The 22,709-nt window shown below is 37.6% G+C and overlaps 2 protein-coding genes across 2 annotated transcripts; both read right to left on the reverse strand.

Annotated features, from left to right (window-relative positions):
• Positions 1–9,903: 9,903 nt before the first annotated feature.
• LOC129778654 (uncharacterized) lies at positions 9,904–10,961 on the reverse strand. Its single transcript, XM_055785696.1, has 2 exons — positions 10,324–10,961; positions 9,904–10,243 (listed from the first exon to the last, which is right to left on the reverse strand). The coding sequence occupies exons 1-2, from the start codon at positions 10,862–10,864 to the stop codon at positions 10,050–10,052; spliced, it is 735 nt and encodes a 244-aa protein (XP_055641671.1). The 5' UTR covers positions 10,865–10,961; the 3' UTR covers positions 9,904–10,049.
• Positions 10,962–17,113: 6,152 nt separating this feature from the next.
• LOC129778862 (uncharacterized) lies at positions 17,114–18,138 on the reverse strand. The gene is made up of 2 exons (XM_055786002.1): positions 17,500–18,138; positions 17,114–17,443 (listed from the first exon to the last, which is right to left on the reverse strand). The coding sequence occupies exons 1-2, from the start codon at positions 18,038–18,040 to the stop codon at positions 17,232–17,234; spliced, it is 753 nt and encodes a 250-aa protein (XP_055641977.1). The 5' UTR covers positions 18,041–18,138; the 3' UTR covers positions 17,114–17,231.
• Between the last annotated feature and the right edge of the window lie 4,571 nt (positions 18,139–22,709).

The raw sequence follows: 22,709 nt of genomic DNA on the forward strand, positions 1-22,709 counted from the left end.
TATGCCCAATTTGGTTTCATTTGCTTGAATAATTCTCGAGTAATGCAGAAATTTGTGTTTCATTTGTATGGCACCCCCTCTTAGAGAGGAGGATGGAGAGTCTATCAATCATAGGAACATTTATTGCACCCTAAAACCTCAATATGCCAAATTTGGTTTCATTTGCTCGATTGATTCTCGAGTAATGCAGAAATTTGTGTTTCATTTGTATGGCAGCCCCCTCTTAGAGAGGAGGGTGGAGAGTCTATCAATCATAGGAACATTTATTGCACCCTAAAACCTCAATATGCCAAATTTAGTTTCATTTGCTCGATTGATTCTCGAGTAATGCAGAAATTTGTGTTTCATTTGTATGGCAGCCCCCTCTTAGAGAGGAGGGTGGAGAGTTTATCAATCATAGAAACATTTATTGCACCCTAAAACCTCAATATGCCCAATTTGGTTTCATTTGCTTGAATAATTCTCGAGTAATGCAGAAATTTGTGTTTCATTTGTATGGCACCCCCTCTTAGAGAGGAGGATGGAGAGTCTATCAATCATAGGAACATTTATTGCACCCTAAAAGCTCAATATGCCAAATTTGGTTTCATTTGCTCGATTGATTCTCGAGTAATGCAGAAATTTGTGTTTCATTTGTATGGCAGCCCCCTCTTAGAGAGGAGGGTGGAGAGTCTATCAATCATAGGAACATTTATTGCACCCTAAAACCTCAATATGCCAAATTTAGTTTCATTTGCTCGATTGATTCTCGAGTAATGCAGAAATTTGTGTTTCATTTGTATGGCAGCCCCCTCTTAGAGAGGAGGGTGGAGAGTCTATCAATCATAGAAACATTTATTGCACCCTAAAACCTCAATATGCCAAATTTGGTTTCATTTGCTCGATTGATTCTCTAGTAATGTAGAAATTTGTGTTTCATTTGTATGGCAGCCCCCTCTTAGAGAGGAGGGTGGAGAGTTTATCAATCATAGAAACATTTATTGCACCCTAAAACCTCAATATGCCCAATTTGGTTTCATTTGCTTGAATAATTCTCTAGTAATGTAGAAATTTGTGTTTCATTTGTATGGCAGCCCCCTCTTAGAGAGGAGGGTGGAGAGTCTATCAATCATAGAAACATTTATTGCACCCTAAAACCTCAATATGCCCAATTTGGTTTCATTTGCTTGAATAATTCTCGAGTAATGCAGAAATTTATGTTTCATTTGCATGGCACCCCCCCTTAGAGAGAGGGGTGGAGAGTCTAACCATCATAGAAACATTCATTGCACCCTAAAACCTGCACATGAAAAATTTGTTTTCATTTGCTGGATTAATTCTCGAGTAATGCAGAAATTGGTGTTTCATTTGTATGGCATGTTGATATTCCTCTAAGAACGGAACCAGAATCTTCTCCATGCACTCCTCCTGGTACACCTTGGATAGCACATAACTGGTTGATGCCAAGTACGCTCGGCTTGTTAAACCAGGGCTTTGAAATCCTTTTGTCGGAGATTGCAATATACAGCATAACTTTCTTCTTAAAGGGTGTGTCACATCAAATTGCATCACGGAAAAAACGCTGTAGAAATTCGCCCAGTAGACCGATCCTTTTGAAAATTTTAGACAGTAAAATATAAACTATTAAACAATTTTTGGCATTTTCTTTTTATTCATACTTCGAGCCCAAGCCCGTATGCTTGCACCTTCCTCTTTACCCCGTCCATAAGGTTCTGTACAACGTCAGGTTGTAGTTTTTTTTTAACAGAAATCCATTTTCTCTTGAAGTCCGCCTCCGATTTGACAACTTTTGGGTTCTTCCGGAGGGCCTGCTTCATAATCGCCCAATATTTCTCTATTGGTCGAAGCTCCGGCGCGTTGGGCGGGTTCATTTCCTTTGGCAGGAAGGTGACCCCGTTGGCTTCGTACCACTCCTACACGTCCTTTGAATAGTGGTACGAAGCGAGATCCGGCCAGAAGATGGTCGGGCCCTCGTGCTGCTTCAATAGTGGTAGTAAGCGCTTCTGTAGGCACTCCTTAAGGTAAACCTGCCCGTTTACCGTGCCGGTCATCACGAAGGGGGCGCTCCGCTTTCCGCAAGAGCAGATCGCTTGCCACACCATGTACTTTTTGGCAAACTTGGATAGTTTCTGCTTGCGAATCTCCTCCGGAACGCTGAATTTGTCCTCTGCGGAGAAGAACAACAGGCCCGGCAGCTGACGAAAGTCCGCTTTGACGTAGGTTTCGTCGTCCATTACCAGGCAATGCGGCTTCGTCAGCATTTCGGTGTACAGCTTCCGGGCTCGCGTCTTCCCCACCATGTTTTGCCTTTCGTCACGGTTAGGAGCCTTCTGAACCTTGTATGTACGCAGGCCCTCCCGCTGCTTGGTCCGCTGGACGAATGAACTTGACAAATTCAGCTTATTGACGACATCCCGGACCGAACATCTCGGATCACGTCTAAACTGCTTAACTACGCGCTTGTGATCTTTTTCACTGACGGAGCATCCATTTTTGCCGTTCTTCACCTTCCGGTCGATGGTTAGGTTCTCGAAGTATCGTTTTAGTACTCTGCTGACAGTGGATTGGACTATTCCCAGCATCTTACCGATGTCCCGATGTGACAACTCCGGATTCTCGAAATGAGTGCACAGGATTAATTCACAACGCTCTTTTTCGTTCGACGACATTTTTCCAAATTTACGAAAAATTTACAGTGAAGCATGGCCAACGTGATCTATACACTCTTATCTGATTATAAGCGAAAGCTGAAGATATAATTCCTAAAAATTCAATTTCTACAGCGTTTTTTCCGTGATGCAATTTGATCTGACACACCCTTTAAACTTATGTTTGTATTTGTACTTCACTCCGGGGGATGTGGACACCTAAATTATTAGTAAATCAATATGATGAGAATAAACTCAAGCAATGAGAAATGTTACATCTACTTGAAAATACAATTTTTTCATTTAAAAGTGGTGGTTTATAAAACCGGACAAACCATGATCATGTTTCGGACAAGCATGAGCATAAGAAAAACGTTAAAAACATAACAAATTGAACAATGTGAACGCCTTATGGTATTATTAGTAACTGAAGACTTTTCAACAAACCCAAACTCGTCTTGATTACATGTGATTTTCATGAAGAAAAATCGATTTCATTCACTAGTTGCGTGAAAACACTCAAAATCGGACACACCAAGATCGTTTATCTTATACTGTGTTGACAAATTCTTATGCTGACCGATGCGAACTTTTGCCCCGTGTGCACCCTTGCCCCCTCACTACTCCACCTATATATTTTGGTTCATAATCTGTGTTTTTACACAATGCAAACAAGGTTTTATATATTTTTCTCAATATCGCAAGATCTCAGAGTATTGGAAGACTGCGATTACATCTGAAATAAATCAGAATATTTTAGTTCTCAGTTATTTTAAATCGTAGTTCCGCAATTTTATAATAATAACCATTGTTCTGAGCCCACAATATTTTCATTTTATTAAAGTTGATATAGTTGATATCTTGAGATATAGTTGATTTTGGCTTTTGTTCCGTGATATTTTAAAAACACTCTTACGATCGAATGCGTATAATAATGCAAATACGAATTCTTTCAATAATAGAACGTCAATAAAATACTTTAAAATTCAATGTTCTATCGGTGCAATTTAATGTAATCATTTGGTACTGGGGTTTTGGACTCACTTGTGTGGACCTTTTCCTTCAAAAAACAAATTGCAAGATCTGTCGAGAATAGATTCTAATTTACAAACTACCGAGTGGCTCCTCTGTTTGTGGAATTATGATGTCACGGAATCTTTTATGGCAGTTTCCGATTTTTCTAACTCATGTCTACGATATATTTAGAAATCTCGACTATCCATAGTATTGATTTCTTTTTTCACTCCGGATATTCGAATCCTTCGAATAATCGAATCATTGAAAAAAACAAACATTGAAAAAAACAAACGATTGATCTGAGATTTGGAACACATCTTTATCTCTGATGTCATTATAAAACTGCGTATTCCATGATCTTAAAAATGGCGCTACAAAAAGGCGGATTACATATTTTCTCAGAACCGCTTCAATGTGAGTATCAAATAAAAGGGCTTGACTAGTAGACAGTTATTTATGAAAAAAGCAAATCCAAGATGGCGGCCGCTACAAAATGGCGGATTACATAGTTTCTCAGAACCCCATCAATATGGAGATCAAATGGAAGGGATTGACTAGTAGAATACAGTTATTTATGAAAAATGCAAATCCAAAATGGCTGTCATCACAAAATTGCGCCATATGTATTTTTTTTCAAAACCTCATCAATATGAGTATGAAATGAAAGTTCTCGACTAGTAGAACATAGCAGATAATGAAAAATCCAAATCCAAGATGGCCGCAGTCCCCAAACAACTAATTACTTTTTAAATTGTTTCATTCAGCTTCACCTGTTTGTACGTATGTTTGAATGTTTGTAAGTGGGACTACCACATTAATAGAAAATTGACCCCGCTTCTGTTGACTGATTGGTCTGAAATTTAGAAGACACCTTTAATTCTACTGTCTGATAGACTTGACTTGGAGAACACGAAACATAATAAACAACATAAATACAAAAAGGTCGCCGCCACTAAATGGTCGACTGTGTATTTTTTGCAATCCCCTCAATATCGGTATCAAATGAAATGATTTGACTAATAGAATACATCGAACACACTCTTTACAGATACACGGGCCAAAGGTTGTGCAGTCCACTGATCATTCAACAAGAGCCAAAGGTTGTACCGCTCATGGCAACTCTACACGAACTGATGATTGCGCCGGCTAGTGACCATTCTATCCTGGATTCCTCGAGTCGAGAAAGACGCACCACGCTAGATATGAGGTACAGACTAGGGGGGCGTTGCTGAATAATGGTCAGCTGCATCCCAATAGGAAGTATCCCGTGTCGGGTACACGTACAGAGCATTGGAGACAGCAACATCCCAATTACGAAAACACTTGTAATACTAACCTCGAGCCAACCGCGAGTAATCGGTTACATATTACTAACATAGATAATAAGAAAAATTGTATTGAACTCCCGGCCCCGTGAGGCTAACGCCATATGAGCCTTTATAAAAATATATATTTTGGAAAAAAAAATAAGTAAGAAAATTAGGTAAAAAATAAACGTTGGATTTCCATTATCCACAGTTAGTTGTTTCATCATATACCCCATGATTTTATTGCTCATAATTGCCGTATATTAATGAAGGAACGGATGTGATAACTACTAATTGATACTTGCCTTATTATTTTGTAGCTCTTAGTACATTAAACCGTTTAACGTAAATTTTTTTTACTTATTTTATTTTCTAGTTTTTAGTAAATTATCTGTTTATATTATCTGTAAATTATCATTAGTATACTTCTCTACAATAAAACCATTCAAGTTTTTTTTTTATTTTTATTTCTTTATCGGGATATTTTGATGATGTACAGTATTCTATTAGTCAAATCATTTCATTTGATACCACTATTGAGGGGATTGCAAAAAAATACATGATCGACTATTTTGTGGCGGCGACCTTTTCGAATTTATGTTGCTCATAGTGTAGTGTATTCTCCAAGTCGGAGGCGGTCTGGCGTAGTGGTAACATCCATGCCTCTCACGCTAAAGGTCACGAGTTCAATTCTCACTCCCGACATTCTTCCAAAATGGAAGTAAAAGTGACGAACCAGCCAAATGAGTTGAAAGTCACTATAATACAGATACAAAAAAAAAATATTCTCCAAGTCAAGCCACTCAGCTATTTTTTAGCGGCGGCCAAATTGAATTTTTCAAGATCATGGAATACGCAGATTTATAATGACAGTAGAATTAAAGATATGTTCCAAATTTCAGATCAATCAGTGATGAGGAACGGACTCAAATTTCAATAAATGTGGGATAACCCTACAAACACTGCAATATACATACAAACAGAGCAAGCTGAATGAAACCATTGAAAAGTAATTGTTTATTCGGGAACTGCGGCCATCTTGTTCTACTAGTCAATCCCTTTCATTTGATATCCATATTGATGGGGCTCTGAGAAAATATGTCATCCACCATTTTGTAGTGGCCGCCATCTTGGATTTACGTTTTGCATAAATAACTGTGTTCTCCTAGTCAAGCCCTTCCATTTGATACCTATATTGAAAGGATTCTGAGAAAATATGTAATCCGCCATTTTGTAGCGGCCGCCATCTTGGATTTTCATTTTTTCTAAATAACTGTGTAGTCCTTCATTTGATACCCATATTGATGTAGTTAACATATCGTGTTTTGCATTAAAAAAGGTAAACAGCCATTCCCGATTATGCCTTGCCTTATTATTTTGTAGCTCTTAGTACATTAAACCGTTTAACGTAAATTTTTTTTACTTATTTTATTTTCTAGTTTTTAGTAAATTATCTGTTTATATTATCTGTACATTATCATTAGTATACTTCTCTACAATAAAACCATTCAAGTTTTTTTTTTATTTTTATTTCTTTATCGGGATATTTTGATGATGTACAGTATTCTATTAGTCAAATCATTTCATTTGATACCACTATTGAGGGGATTGCAAAAAAATACATGATCGACTATTTTGTGGCGGCGACCTTTTCGAATTTATGTTGCTCATAGTGTAGTGTATTCTCCAAGTCGGAGGCGGTCTGGCGTAGTGGTAACATCCATGCCTCTCACGCTAAAGGTCACGAGTTCAATTCTCACTCCCGACATTCTTCCAAAATGGAAGTAAAAGTGACGAACCAGCCAAATGAGTTGAAAGTCACTATAATACAGATACAAAAAAAAAATATTCTCCAAGTCAAGCCACTCAGCTATTTTTTAGCGGCGGCCAAATTGAATTTTTCAAGATCATGGAATACGCAGATTTATAATGACAGTAGAATTAAAGATATGTTCCAAATTTCAGATCAATCAGTGATGAGGAACGGACTCAAATTTCAATAAATGTGGGATAACCCTACAAACACTGCAATATACATACAAACAGAGCAAGCTGAATGAAACCATTGAAAAGTAATTGTTTATTCGGGAACTGCGGCCATCTTGTTCTACTAGTCAATCCCTTTCATTTGATATCCATATTGATGGTGCTCTGAGAAAATATGTCATCCACCATTTTGTAGTGGCCGCCATCTTGGATTTACGTTTTGCATAAATAACTGTGTTCTCCTAGTCAAGCCCTTCCATTTGATACCTATATTGAAAGGATTCTGAGAAAATATGTAATCCGCCATTTTGTAGCGGCCGCCATCTTGGATTTTCATTTTTTCTAAATAACTGTGTAGTCCTTCATTTGATACCCATATTGATGTAGTTAACATATCGTGTTTTGCATTAAAAAAGGTAAACAGCCATTCCCGATTCAGATGATCGACATATCAAATTAATATAAATTAACTAATCTTTTTTGAAAAAATATTACGTTCACCAAAAATTTGAATTTTGTGTTCGTAATTATTGATTGTATTTATTTTTCGTTGTTTTCGCGGCTTTGGAGGGCGGAGGGCGTTATATATTTTTATATTTTTTCCCGGAAGCTAAGACATAACATGTCCAAAAATTAGAGATGTGATTTTTGTCGTTTTTAAGTTATGATTTTCAAAGTCAACCGATGGTCCGAAAAATCTTTTCTTCCGAAAATGACTTTTTTAATATTTCATAACTTTTGAACCACTGAACCGATAATCAACATATAAAATTGCCAATGAACTAGTCTTTTTTGAAAAAAAAAAAAAATATTACACTTGCGAAAAAATTGGATTCTAGTCGCATGGATATAGTCGAGTTGCATAGGAATATTGACCAAACATTGAAAACAAGATAAATTTGAAAAATCATAACTCAAAAACGAAAAAAGACACATCTTTGATATGGATATATTTGATATTTTGGATATGTTATGTAAAAAGTCCTCAGCTTTCAAGAAAAGTCTAAAGCCATGAAAACATCAAAAAACAAATGCAATCAATAATAACAAAAACAAAATTAAAATTTTCGGCGAACGTAATATTTTTCAAAAAAAAAACTAAGTAATTGGCTTTAATTTGATATATTGATCATCTAAATCGGACCAGTAGTTCGAAAGTTACGGAAAGTTATGGAAAGACATTTTTGGGAAAAGGGTGAAAAAAAACTCTAAACTCTACTCTAAAATAGAAATATGCACCCTAATGAAAAAATAAAAAAATACGGGTCAAATATTTTGCGATAAAGAACGAATCTACCACTTTTCACGATAATCTGAGAACCACTATATCGCTTTGACATGGTTATTCAACAGCCACAAAGCATGGAAAACTTTTGCTAGGAATTACAGTGACCCTGCTCTGTTTTACCTTATCTTTTTGTTCCAGAGAGGCTTCAAACTTTTTTTTTTCTTATTCCGTGGTCTGTTCGAAACACCATCTGCATGTTTCTGCATCAGATTGTTAAAGATTCTTCAAGAGAGATTATATTAGTGTCGAAGATAAGGAACATTTTGACACATTGGAGTTTTAAAATCCATTCAAGCTGAACGATAAATTTATTTGTAAAAGCGGGCGGTTCTAACTGATGCTATTGAGCCAAACATTGAAAAACAAACCGCCCTCATATGAGCAAAGACATGGAAAATTGATTATTCAACATGGCTACGCTCAGTCACATGTTGCAAAACTAATGAACATTAATTGAAAATTACGCTAGTTTGAGGTCCTATAAAATTCGGTCCTATGCTTTGATCACTGAATTGGTGATCTTGCTGTGCAGCGCTAACATTGTTACATGACTCCTAAAATCATGTCGTACATTTTTAGCAGCCCAAATAAAAAATTGGAGTATTGCGAGGTACCTTTAGAAGTTTTTGGTTAAGAAAAAATTGAAATAATATGCAGTGCAGTAATATAAGTGCAGTGGATTTATTTTTCGTGGGTGGCAATAGACGAATTTACGAAAAGCTTGAGACACTAACCACGTTCATTTACAACCAGATGGCACAGCGAGTAAAATGATGATGTTTTGTTTTTTTTTAGTATGAAATTCGTTTAAATTCGTTAGAAAAATCCAAATTTTCTTTCAAATTTCCAAGTATGCTTTCCACACTAAAAAGGTTAGAACATCATCGTTTTACAATGTGGTATGCATATTATGAAGTATGGTTTGGTATAAGTGTTGAATGAGTAGCGATGAGTAGCATGTGTTACTTTTAAAATACCGCAATTCCTTCTCGTTTCAATGTTTTTCTACATAATCAATGATATCAGCCAACTTAATATGAAATCGAATTCATCGTCAGTATCCACAGTTTTCATAACTTGTATGCATTATCAAGCTCAAAATTTTCGAAGATTGTCTATGACTTTGGTCAAATCGCGTGTTGAAACCATTGTAAATATACAAAAATCTAAATTTCTTACCATATACTGACGACATTTAATGGTTGAAATGAATCTAGATAGAAATAAAATTGATAATCACGACCGAATCTATCTTTTAAGTGCGTAAAATAAATAAAGATCATTACTTTTGTGGTTCTAAGCTCTAATATGAGCTGCATAAGCTGATGAGCTGATGCAGCTTTGCATAAATTCGTCAATTGATCTTTTCAATTCTGTGATTATTGTTTCACTGAAAATCATAATTTGTTCCTGGGTGTATCATTTAGTGTGATTCGTTCTATATTCCCTTTTAAATTGCCATCAGATTTTTCTTCATTACTGGAATAACCGTAAGAGCTCCCTTCCAACATCAAGAAATGTTTCATTCTCAAAGTGAAGAGATAAAAATGATTGATTTATATAACATACGTGCCTTAACACGGCATTGATGAAAGACTCAACGCGAAATCAATGTCGTGTACCACCTGAGCATAGAGACGAAGATAAACACATGTCATAAAATTTAAGCTACGGTTGTATTACAAAATTCATATTCGTTGACATTTGTTCAATAATGTTTGGAACACAGAAATTAGTTTTTTTTGTAGTGCCACTGCTATATCATATTTTTCCCTCTCACTTCTCTATAACCAATCACAATATTTAAATCACGTGAATCATATCTTCTTCGGGGATATCGTCATCGAAGGATCGTGGGTTCACGCAGTACTCGAAGGAATTGGCCAATCGATCATCGCCAGCGTTGAAGATGCCAATGTCGGAACAGGTGCGGAAATGCTCCTGAGGGCCACAGCCAAGTGCTCCGGATCCATCTGGACAGATACCCCAGTTGTTACCTATGGATGCAAAATATTTTAACATTCAGTATTTGCCGGCGGCTTAAACTTTCAAGTAGCGAAAAGAATACAACATTTACCGGCAGTATAAGTCCACTGTAGAACGGCATGTGAGCACACCAGGTTTCGAGGAAGCTGAAGATTGACATTGTACATGCGGGACTCGGTGGAATTCAGGAACCATTGGCGTCTTCCCTGAGAATCCAGCAGAGGATGCTCGTTGAAACATGCGTCGGTTTCTCTGCCGAAGTGGTCCAAACAGCAAAGGTTGAACACAAAGAAGCCCAAATGGTTAACGGTAACCCTCACACCAACATCTATTACCGATCCACTGGTGTAGTTCTTCACGATCTCACCCTGTCCAAACTGGCCACCCAGTTCATGTCGCCGTGGTTCTGGATGAGCCCAGTTGTCTCCACACATGCCGCACCTGCCACCGTTTTGGATCTGCACGAACATGCCGCCACACCACAGTTCAGTATCGTCCCAGTTTGTGGGAGCAGATGATTGGCAGCGCCAGCGGGATCCACGAGCGACCGGATCCATCGTCATTCCATGGCCACTGATTGATGGAATCAGGGCTGCAATGATTGCAACGGCTACGATCGAGGTTCGAATCATTGCCACTGGTTTTTTGGCGCTTTCACTGTTCAAAATTCTTTTACTTTGTTGGTAGGGTAAATTAGATACTGACAATTTTGCTCAGTCCAACAGGACATTTATAGATATATTGGAACGTTATCAGTTTTTGCATGGTACCCTCGCAAAAATGTTATCTTCTTGCTTCGATTAATCTTAGATGTAAGCTGTGCTTGTCCGAATTCTGTATATCGGCTCGATTGAATTTTGTTTTCATGTTTTATCATTGACGAAGGTTTGATAAAACGTACAATCGTTCAAGCAAACGAGATTTACTTTGAGAATACCATAATACGTTTCGATTTATCTGATATTATATTTCGATTTGATTAACCAGTAAATTTGGATGCAACGTTATCATAATAAAAATGCGACAATGGTAATCCGTATGTTAATGATGTCACGTTTTACTGCGTTTCAAGTTTTGGATACCATTTTCCTCGGTTACCAACGAAGAAAAATAGCATCGCAATGTGCTTCCATTGTTTTTCTATGAAGTTCGAAAAACATAGTAAAGTACATAATCACCAATTTCGAATTTCAGGAATACCAGGTTTTTACTCTCACAATACCAAAATCGTGTGATACACTGGTATTAAACATGATGCGTAACAGCTTAGAGAAGGGATATCAATAATTATTATTAGAGTTTTGGAAAAAAACAAATAATGAAGGTGCTCGGGTAGATTGCGACGTGTTTGAAAGATCGAAAGAAGTATCACAGAAAAATCTCTACATTTGTTGGATACATATCCAACACTCATATCACAAGACTATAAACTTTGATTACTTTGTCGTCGTCGGTTACCAATGGGTTCAAAATATCTTATATCTAAACTCTTCCCAGGATCGGTTACATCACAGCCATCACAGATTGAGTTACCTGGTAAGGCCAAAGGGTTTTACGATTTTTTATTGTTGAAGAATCAAATTATTTTTCATGTTGAAGTTCAATGAGTATAAAATCTTAAAAAAATATTCGGTTTATATTCCGGTTCGTCGATTCTGAATTTTGTAAAACGCCTGCCATAAGATTCGGTAACGACCCAATATTTCTGGACTGGGCACAACTTGCATATTGGCATACAACTCCATGACCTTTATTTGTTAGATCCGGCCGAAACAGCATGGAACAATATTACCCAAATATACATGGTTGACGTAAGCGCCATCATGACCAACATCCACTTTTTCTCTGATTCACATGCTTTACTATGTTCTAAATACTCTAAATACAAAGAAAAATGGTATCTTCGCTCCAAAATATTTAAGAATGATAGGGAATATTTCTACGCATCTATCACAATTAATAAAATGTTATTTTTCATTAGATAAATAATTGAATAACTGTAAAATGTTTAGCGTTATCTAAACGCCCAAACTGTCTCGTTTTGATTGGCCCGCTTTACGGTTTCCCCAACACAGACTTCAAAATCAAGCAGCCTTGGGGAAATCGGAATTGCAAATACATGAAAGTAGGGGGACTTTTGTTCTCTCCGAAATATGTTCCCTAACACAGACTTCAAAACCAAGCAGCGTTGGATTTCTCCAACATTGCAAATACATGAAAGGAGGGGGAGCTTTTGTTCCCACCGAAATGTGTGTCCCTAACACAGACTTCAAATCCAAGGAGCTTGGGAAAATTGGCATTGCAAATTCATGTAAGTCGGGGGCATTTTCGTTCCGACTAAAATGTGTTTCCTCAACATAGGCTTCAGAACCAAGGTGTCTAGGGAAATTGGGATTGCAAATTCATGCAGCTCGGGAGTATTCTTGTTCCGACTGAATTTGTTTACATATAAAGACTTATAAACCAAGGTGTCTGGGGGAATCGGCATTGCAAATACATGCAAACCGCGAGTACTTTTGTACTCGCTTGCCTTTGTGCAGACTAGAGTGCGTTTCCCTAACACGGTCTCACAACGCAAATATATTAAATTCAATTGAATTCGGAAATTGTTTCATTCAATCAAAAATTCAATCAATACAAACAAATGATTACTAAGCTAAGGTAGTCCCACGTCAACCTTGCGGTTATATCATAGATATAACCCACCCATTTTTTTTTACAGAATTTGAAGATGCTTGTATGTATGGGAGCAGATCTGTCTTCCTCACAGACTAAAAGTCAGCTTGAAAACAAAAAGTCCAAACGATGTCAAGCACGACTACGCTATCCACATAACTACTGATCTTCTTCTTCTTCTTCTTCAATGGCACTAACGTTCCTAGAGGAACTTCGCCGTCTCAACGTAGTATTACTTGCGTCATTTTTATTTGTACTTAGTTGAGATTTCTATGCCAAATAACACGCCTTGAATGCATTCTGAGTGGCAAGCTCTAGAATACGCGTGATCACAGTGCAAGTCGGAGGAAATTTCTTTGATGAAAAATTCCCCCGACCAGAACGGGAATCGAACCCGAACACCCGGCATGTTAGTTATGACGCTAACCACTCGGCCAAGGGAGCACACATAACTACTGATGCTGTTGTATAAATACGTGAGAATATTACACCACATCATAAAATGAAGTTGGATCTTAAAATGCATGCATGAATAATATTGTGTTCTAAGAGTTAAAAGGAGAGCGATCTTGCCACTTTTTGATACCATTTTGACATAACAGCCTTTTGTACGCAATAGTGACGTCGATACAAACAAATGGCAAATCCTTTGAAAAGGGTCAGATTTAATCATGTTTTCAGCAATATATTAGGTTAGGAAAAATGTAATCGATTATTTTGGAACGAAATCTCTTACTCTTTCGGTTTTTTTCCAAAATAGGCCTCAGTTTCGGTAATCACTTCATCATCGGTCTTAAATTTCTTGCCAGCGAGCTTTCTCATCAGGTCTGCGAACAGAAAATAGTAGCTGGGGGCCAGATCTGGAGAATACGGTGGATGCGGAAGCAATTCGAAGCCCAATTCATACAATTTTACCATCATTTTCATTGATTTGTGATTTTTCCATTTTTTTCACAATAACAAAAGTTGCTTCACTCTCAATGCTGTAACTCACGAACCAATCGACCGATTGCTGCCAAATTTTGACACGTATCTATTGAAAAATGGTGGTTTGTGATAGGCAAGTAGTTTAACCTTATGAACTTTTCAGCCGAACTGTTATACACTGCGTTTCACAACTAAAGAACCACTCATTTTTTTCTGAGTTTCCAGAGATATGCAAAAAGTCGATTGAATTACTACTGGTGTAGGATATAACAATTATCTTCATGTAAAAGACTGGCCATTTGAACTTTATTGTTGTGTACGGGCGCGAAACATTCAAAAAACAAAAATTTCAAAAATTGTTTTATAACTATAGAACTAGATGGAAAAAATCTCACTCCTTTACAAAATTAACGTTAGTTTCACATGAATTACAATAAGTTTCTAGTTCATAGGTCATTTTCAGTTCGCAGTCAGTTCAAATAACCCATTCGGGGTGGTTTTGACCAAGCTGCGCCATGTTGTAGTGTGAATCTCGTTCTACGCAGAGGATAATGCTCGTTTAAGTTCTCCAAAACAATTATACTGCTTGTAAGCTGTATCTTCTATTCGTACGATTACTCCCTATAAGTTCTTGATAGGGTTTTGATCTGGTAGACAAGCTGAACAGTCCAGAATATGAAGCCCCTACCATGCCTTGATTTTTCCGGTTGTTATGAATTGATGCCAAATTACCCAATTATCAATGTATTTTTGGTGCAAAAACAGAAGTAAATGATTCTGAAGTACTTCATTGCACTTCTGACTGTACCATCATAATGACTGGCTGACTGACATCAATATGCTGCCTGCAAAGTTGAAAAATTTCATTACACGTTCCGTAAGTCCTTCCAGTATGAAGAAATTCTATTCAAGTTCATTTTTTCTATTAGAGAAGGTCTCCTGAAATAGTGAAACCCATGGCCATAGCTTCCACAATAGATTTTGGATCTGCAGCTTTGAAGATGAGATTTTTATGGTTTGGGGAGAATTTTCTCAAAAAGGCCTGGTTTAGGTAGCTTACCATCAATACAAATGAACAGTCAGAAGTGCAAGAAGTATTTCAGTATCATTTGCTGCTGTTTTCACATCAAAAACAATGTGATAATTGGGTGATTTGGCTTCAATTCATAAAATCCGGGAAGTTATGGCATGGTTTAATGAATAGGGGCTTCAGATTCTTAACTGGTCAGCTTGCTTACCAAATCAAAAACATTGTTTAGAACTTATGAGGAGTGATCGTACGAATAGTAGATGCAGCTTACAAGCAGTATGAGTGATTTGAAGAGCTTAAACGGTCAGTATCCTCTGCGTAGAACGAGATTCACTCTAAAACATGGCGCAGCTTGGTCGAAACCACCCCGAATGGATCATTTGAACTGATTGAGAACTAAAGATGACCAGTGAATTAGAATCTTATTGTGATTCATGTGAAATTGACGTTAATTCTGTAAAGGAGTGAGAGTTTTTCCATCTGGTTCTATAGTTATGAAACACTGGAATTTTAGTTTTTTAAATGTTTCGCGCCTAGACAAAATAATAAAGTTCAAATGGCCAGTCTTTTAAATGAAGATAGTTCTTATATCCTACACTATATATTTCAATTCAACCGACTTTTTACATATCTCTGGAAACTTAGAAAAATGAGTGGTTCTTTAGTTGTGAAACGCAGTGTATTATACAAATACTACTAGTATGGGATGGCGGCCGTTTTTTTTTCATTTTTAGCTCATTTAGTATTATAAATCAAAATGTCGAAACATGAGCTAAAAAATAATTTTGGGTGTATCGTAACCAGCACGTATCGACACGGACCGACAATTACATGATGTTTCGTACAGCGCAGACGGAACAGAGATACAGTGACGTCTCGATTATATCACGTTCAATAAAATTTTCTCGTGATAAATTGGGAACGTGATATATTGGAAATGTTTTTTTTCCATAAATAACCTGTTTTTTCTTCAATATGTATAATTTAAAGAATATGTTTCGTGTGACAAGCATTTCTTTTATATTAACTGCACCACATCTACTCGTTTTCAAGATTTGTTTATTGTGGTTGATAAAACATGGTGCCAAGACTCTAATAATAAAAAAATGCAAAGTAATAACCTTTCAACGTTCTTCAGCATGATTGTCGTTTCTAATTTTTCTCGGTGGATAGGTATTATATGGTGAATTGTTCCTTGGTACTCAATGGTGCGCAGTGCAGTTATACGGCAAATTAATGAAACGGCTTTAGGTTGTAGTTTGATTATTCGATTTTCCAATTATTATCAATGGTAGTTTAAGAGTATCAGAGAAACAGGAACAAGATATGAAAGTTATTTGTTTTTACCAGTTATTTTTTGCTCCGAATGAGTTAATGTAATGTTTCAATGTTTCGAAAAGTAAACTAGATTCGTCGCATTTATATACCTAGTTGAAACTATCTATTACCCGATAATCGGCTTCCCTTCCCCTGGTGACTGTAAGGACGTGGCCGGCGTCATTATTGACCATTCAAAGCTCGAAAATTGCACAACGAGAATGATTTGCTAGTCCTAAGCGTCATTCTGTGTGTTCTTTGTGGAATTTGGTTGGTTCAGGTCAATCACGGAAAGCAACTACGAATTGTACAGTCTACCCAAGCTCAAGCTCAAAAGGTGTCGCCAGCCCTCGTCCTCGATTGGTCAGCGAAACTGGCTAGCATTGCTCAACTTTTGAGTTATAGCTGAGCGTGGGCGTAGTTGGTGGTATTACAGAAGTGCGTAGGTCTATTGGAGACGTATGAATCCAAAACTGATCCTTTTTGCTGGAGGAACAGCTGCTTGCGACTGACCGGTAGCAGGTTAAACATCCTTGAAGAAACAAAATCTTGAATAGAGAGTTTCACGGTGACGTTGTATGTGTATCGCACTTTACAGTCATTTTAGTGGTGCGGTATCTAATTTAGTACGGCCTTGACAGAAAACTTCAAACGAGTTTTCTCGAAACTAATTTTTTTATGTTTAGGACGACAACAAGGAGGGCTGGAATCATGTACGCCATGGTACAACTTTTTTAGAACCCGATCACTTAAACAGCTTGTAGCTATTCTAATTTTGAGTATTTTCTTCCCGCATAGTTCATATTATATTGTTAAAAGACAAGTAAAGGAATAATGAAATATTGGAAATATTATTTGTTTCATTTGGCCAGAGTTCGAAAAACGTCCTCTACATTAGAATACCCACTTGAATAATGAATAGACAATGTGATAATCTTGTTCCGCAGTTTATTTGCACATGTAACCGTATGAATTCGACATTTTGAAATTGAACCTTTGAAATAAAATCAGTCCAGATGACGATAGTTGATGATTCCTCTGCTGTCCATTTAGTGCACACCCATATATTCCTCAGGAATATTATCCAAGACCCAGTTATCGGCAAAGCGCTCAACTGGCCGATCGCGGCAAAAATCGAATGAATCCTTCAGCCGCTCGTCGTTGGCATGGTAGATACCGATATCGGAACATGTGCGGAAGTGTTCCTGTGGGCCACAGCCAAGATCTCCAGGTCCATCAGGGCATTCTCCCCACCGATTGCCTATGAGTATACACAGTATTATTCATGACACTTGAATCTTTGAGCCTTAAACTCACCTGTAACATAGGTCCACTGTAGAACGGCACGTTCGCACACCAAACCTCTGGGCAGCTGAAGCGGCACATGGTACATTCCGTACATGGTAGAATTGAGATGCCAAATGTGTCTGCCGTCGTTGTCCTCCAAGAGATGCTGATTGAAACATTCCTCCGTTTCCGCTGAGTTATCCAGACAGCATAGTTTGAACTCAAAGTGACCTCGATGGTTGGCGGTGATTAGCACATCTACCGTTATCACGGATCCCGCGGTGTAGTTCGCAACAATTTCACCCTGGCCCCATCTTCCACCCAGTTCGTGGTCGCGGGGCTTGGGATCCGCGTAGTTGTCTCCACAGACACCACATCTACCACCATTCTGTTCCCACTGGGCCATGAATCCTCCGCAAAATACTTCGTTGTCGTTCCAGTTGGGTGGAGCATTGGGGTTGCAGCGCCAGCGGGTGCTCCGCTGTGGTGGGAATCTGACCGTCCCATGGCCTTCGATCATGGGGACTACAGCCGCAATGACAACAGCAAGTACTATGGCAAGACGGTTCATCTTGCGAAATGGTTTGGTACTTCTACGACTACGACACAATCAGATTGATGAGGTCGGCAAACAAGTTCGATACTGACAAGTTTATCGTCTACGACAGAACAGTTTTATATGAACACTCAAGCGATAGAAACGATAACACTATAGATAATACTCGGTCGACGGTGTAATCGGAAGGATTAACATTTTTACGGAGAGATTACACATCGTGTTGTGTTTTTTTGTCGTATTGCGCATTTTTGGCAACATAATTTGCGATTTCCTAAGAACAAAGGGTGTTTCGATAAAGTCCTGCCATTATCGATACTAGATAATTTCGCGACCAACAATGTTCATACTGATAAGATGTATTTATTTGTATATAATTCGAAAAAGAACAAACTTAAGACTCCTTATTGACTATTTTGTCAAATGATAATATGTTATAATCGTTTCCTTTTTCAATGGCACTAACGCTCTTAGAGACACTTCGCCGTGTCGACGTAGTATGCGTCATTTTAATAGTACACTAAAGTCGCTTTTTACGAGCCTTTTACGTTTCATTTGACGCGCCTTTTTTTTGCGGGGTTTTAGGAATTTACGCGGTTTATTTTTACGCGGATTTCGAAATTTACGCAGTCTTTTTAAGGCGGCATGTATCAACCACGTGAAAATTCAATATGTTAATTGATGTGACTTTTCACGAAATAAGTTTGTATTGTATCACTGATTAGTAGCTGAGAAATAAGATGAGATACAGATATCATGATTGTAACATTAAAAAAAAATCAGTTAAACAATTGTTAGAATATGGGTTACTTTTTAAACTAATAATTCACTGTTTGTTGGATTTTTACCCGGAATTTGAAATTCACGCGGTTTACTTTTACGCGGATTTTGGAATTATCGCGGTTTTTGGAATTTACGCGGTTTTTCCAGTGTACTTAGTTGAGATTTTGTGCTAGATAGCCCGCCTTGAATATATGCTGAGTAACAAGCTTGAGAGTAAGTGTGTAACAGAGTGCTTGCAATCATTTTAAATTTGGAATACTAAGGGAAAACTATGTGACAAAAATATATTCAGAAATTATCTGGTAATCATAATAAATTTGAATAAAAAAATTAACGTGGGACTAATGATTTTTTTTAAATCACTTGTTTATCACTTTGGATATTATAGAAAATTATCTTGAAATTTTGAAATTAATTCTATAGTAGTATATGTTCTCTTGAAAAAGGACGATGGTTTGTGTGAGTCCGTAAAAGCTGCAGAAGGTGGTTGACGCATATCGCATCCTTGCCCTCGCAATACACAAGCTGGTTATATGTCGCAATTTGTTTCCTTATATCAATGTCAGTTTTGCACTAAGTATACAACGCGAACGTTTTTTTTTTGTTTTTTTTTGTATTAAATTTAACAATACGCAAGCTGGTTATATGCCGCAATTTGTTTCCTTATATCAATGTCAGCTTTGCACTAAGTATACAACGCGAACGTTTTTTTGTTTTTTTTTGTATTAAATTTAATACACAAGCTGGTTATATGTCGCAATTTGTTTCCTTATATCAATGTCAGCATTGCACTAAGTATACAACGCGAACGTTTTCTTTTTTTTTGTATCAAAGCTTTAGACGGATTTCATGCCAACTCGTCTTAGGAGTTGGCGACATCATCTCAGATAGCAGTGAAATGTTGTGGGTGTAAAGCAATGTCCTGTAAAAAAGGTAATGAAGATGTGAGAGTTTCGAGCGACATAGCATGCGCTGCCATAACAATTCCTCCAATAGTGACGTCACTCATTGTGTTTATCTTTGATTACCCACCGCATACATGTGAAAATGCTATTTTCGGGGAGTAATTTTATCAATTAAAAATGTACATTTTTTAGAGTTCTCGCTGAATATGAGGCTAATGTGATAGCATGCAGTGAATATTTGTGAAATCACGTCGGAAAAGACGGATAAAAGTTATATTTCCATGTGCCATTTTCACTTCCCCACGTCCATAGAAACAAACGAAGTTTCATTATTTTAACGTAATGAAGTTGATGTTTCGAAGGCTCTCAGTGTCGATGTGTATGTTGTGAGAGAATAATCGCCGATTGATAAAAAATTCACCGAAAATGTTACTGCTTTTAAAAATTAAGCATATGACTGCTCTTTGGACCTTTCTACCACATAAACAATGAAAAAAAACACGATGCAATTGTCATCTGTTAAAAAACAAACAGTTGAACGATTTTCAACAGTATTTTCAACATTGTTTTGTTTCTTCTATATACATTCCATATTGAATGCAAATAATTACGACACGATACTTTGCTTGCCAATACACAGAAATTGTAAGGGCTATTGACATATTTTGTTTTGAGATTGCAAAAACGTATTCTAAAAAATCATTTTCAAGTTTTAAAATTCTGATAATGCAAAGTTGTTTAAATGACCAATGTCTTTACACCCACAACGTTTCACTGCAAGCAGAGATGTTGCTGCCAATGGCCGCCCGAGTTGGCATGAAATTCGTTTATGATAGCAATCGTATCGGCCTTTTTCTTAGTTGACACTTACTAAGTCACACGCGATTATTTATTTGTCCTCCAGCCATCATTATTCATTACAGAAAATCATTATAATAACACATTACACATTACTTTTGGTAACGCAAAAAAAAACTACAGGCAAACCTTTTTTTGTGCGGGCGATAGGGACCGCATTGATTGATTGAGACGCAAATATGCTTTTTTCGCACTGAAATGCATATAAACCATCGAAAAAAACTAAATGGACAATAACTTCAAATATGCTTCTTTTCATACACCGCACAAAAAAAATCGCACAAGAACAGAAAATCGCACAAAAAAAAAAATTCGCATAAAAAACCGCACAAAAACAGGTTTTACTGTACTATGTTTGCGTGTGACGCAAATATTCACAAACGTTTTCCACCGTCTATGAAATCCGACACTTTGTACCCTTTCATCGAGTTCCACCTTGGATTTGAAGTTGCGAACGAAATCTAGTTGTTGGTTTATTCTCGGAGTTTATCGTATAATGCGTGAAAACTTAGAGAACATAATCTTCGAATGATCCCTGTTTTCATACACTCATTCAATACACCTAAACTAGCGTTGGCAGAAAACATGTCATCTTTGGCAGAAATGATGCCATTTAGTGTGCTGTTGAGTCAAATGCGCAAATAATGAGCTATTTTGAAGGCTTAAAAATGGTTTGTATGTATGCGTGCAGACATCTCTTCTGTTTTCTTTTCTCATTTCATTTGGGATTGTGCAAAAAAAAGTCCATACAACGTCAATGGGGATCGAACCTAGGCCGGCTGGAATGCAAAGCTAATTTACACGACCACGCTATCCACATGGCTAATGATGCTTAAGAAGTTGTTCAGCAAATACGTGATAATATTGCACCTGATTATAAAATGAAGTTGGGAAGTGTTTTTGGGAAGAGTAAAAAAGGAGCGCATGAAGGAGAACAATATCTATCTCGGTCTGGGCCGTCTATGTGGCAAAGTATGCGGAAAGCTTATTTGTCTTTTGTTTCGCTCGCTCGTATTAATCTTATATTGCTGAATCATGTATATTATACAAATGTTTACCAGTATTTGGGAGTCATGACATTTTCTGTTATGTTATGTCTCATTTAATGCCATAAATTGAGATGACAAAACATGAGCTAAAAATCAATATTGGGTGTAGGTTCTGCTGAAATGCTTCGAATACAACTTACTCGCGCACCATTCGTTCTTCGACTTCAAATCAGCATACGAAACAATCGATTCAATGCTGTGTCAAATTATGAAGGACTATGGTTCCCTGATAAACTTAGCGGTTGGTTAGAGCGATGATGGATCAAGTGATGTATGTTGTTCGAGTATCGGGGATATCCTTTTGAACCGCGAAGGGGCGACAATGTGATACGCTTTCGTGCGTGTTGTCACGTTGAAAGACGTGATAAGAGGAGCGGATACAAACACGAGTAGCACGATCTATAGGAAGTCTGTCAAGCTTTTTGGTTTCGCCGATGACATTGATATCGTAGTACTAAATCCAACCATCGGTGAGACCTCACTTCATCCGCAAAGGTTGTCTTTCAGTGTAAGGAAGTTTCATCGTCGTGGTACTTCATTCCGATTTCTATTGCTTGAGATACTGCTTTACTTGTACTGCAGAGAAAATAATGCAAATCTCCCGCCACGGTTTCAGTTTGGTCTCCGGAAGATGCTCAGATCTTAGAAAGTTCACCATCGCAAGGAGCTAACCTTCTACAAGACACTGATTAGATTTATAGTCCCCTTTGGTAACGAAACCTGAACCATCATGCCATCTACGTTGGAGCGTAGATGCATGATGGGACGTAGAGAAGGCGAATGAACCACAAACTACATCAGCTGCGAAAATAAGAAAATTGCGAATTTCGGACAACAACCGGGTGAAAAAAGTTCTACATAACGAAAGAACAAAGAACGACAAGGAGAGGCGCACAGCCTGCAGGATGGACCGATCAGGTGGAAGGCGAGTTGTGGATCCTCCGCAGGTAACACGGCTGATGAGACCCGACCTAAACGAGTGTTCGTCAGAGTTTATAACGCAATCTGTGGTGCAGGTTTTGCATTCGATATCCACTCATTCCGTAGAGTAAGACTTTCAACTAGCCTTTGTGTACGCGTGAACTTACC

The sequence above is a fragment of the Toxorhynchites rutilus genome, chromosome 3, assembly GCF_029784135.1.
Source record: "Toxorhynchites rutilus septentrionalis strain SRP chromosome 3, ASM2978413v1, whole genome shotgun sequence".
Classification (NCBI taxonomy): Eukaryota; Metazoa; Arthropoda; class Insecta; order Diptera; family Culicidae; genus Toxorhynchites; species Toxorhynchites rutilus.

What these genes read in the sequence shown, in the direction of transcription:
- LOC129778654 (XM_055785696.1), bottom strand. Translation starts at nt 10,864, where the DNA reads ATGATTCGAACCTCGATCGTAGCCGTTGCAATCATTGCAGCCCTGATT. An exon ending in ACAGTGGACTTATACTGCCG is followed by an intron (nt 10,244 to 10,323) that starts GTAAATGTTGTA and finishes TTGCATCCATAG; the next exon opens with GTAACAACTGGGGTATCTGT.
- LOC129778862 (XM_055786002.1), bottom strand. Translation starts at nt 18,040, where the DNA reads ATGAACCGTCTTGCCATAGTACTTGCTGTTGTCATTGCGGCTGTAGTC. An exon ending in ACAGTGGACCTATGTTACAG is followed by an intron (nt 17,444 to 17,499) that starts GTGAGTTTAAGG and finishes GTATACTCATAG; the next exon opens with GCAATCGGTGGGGAGAATGC.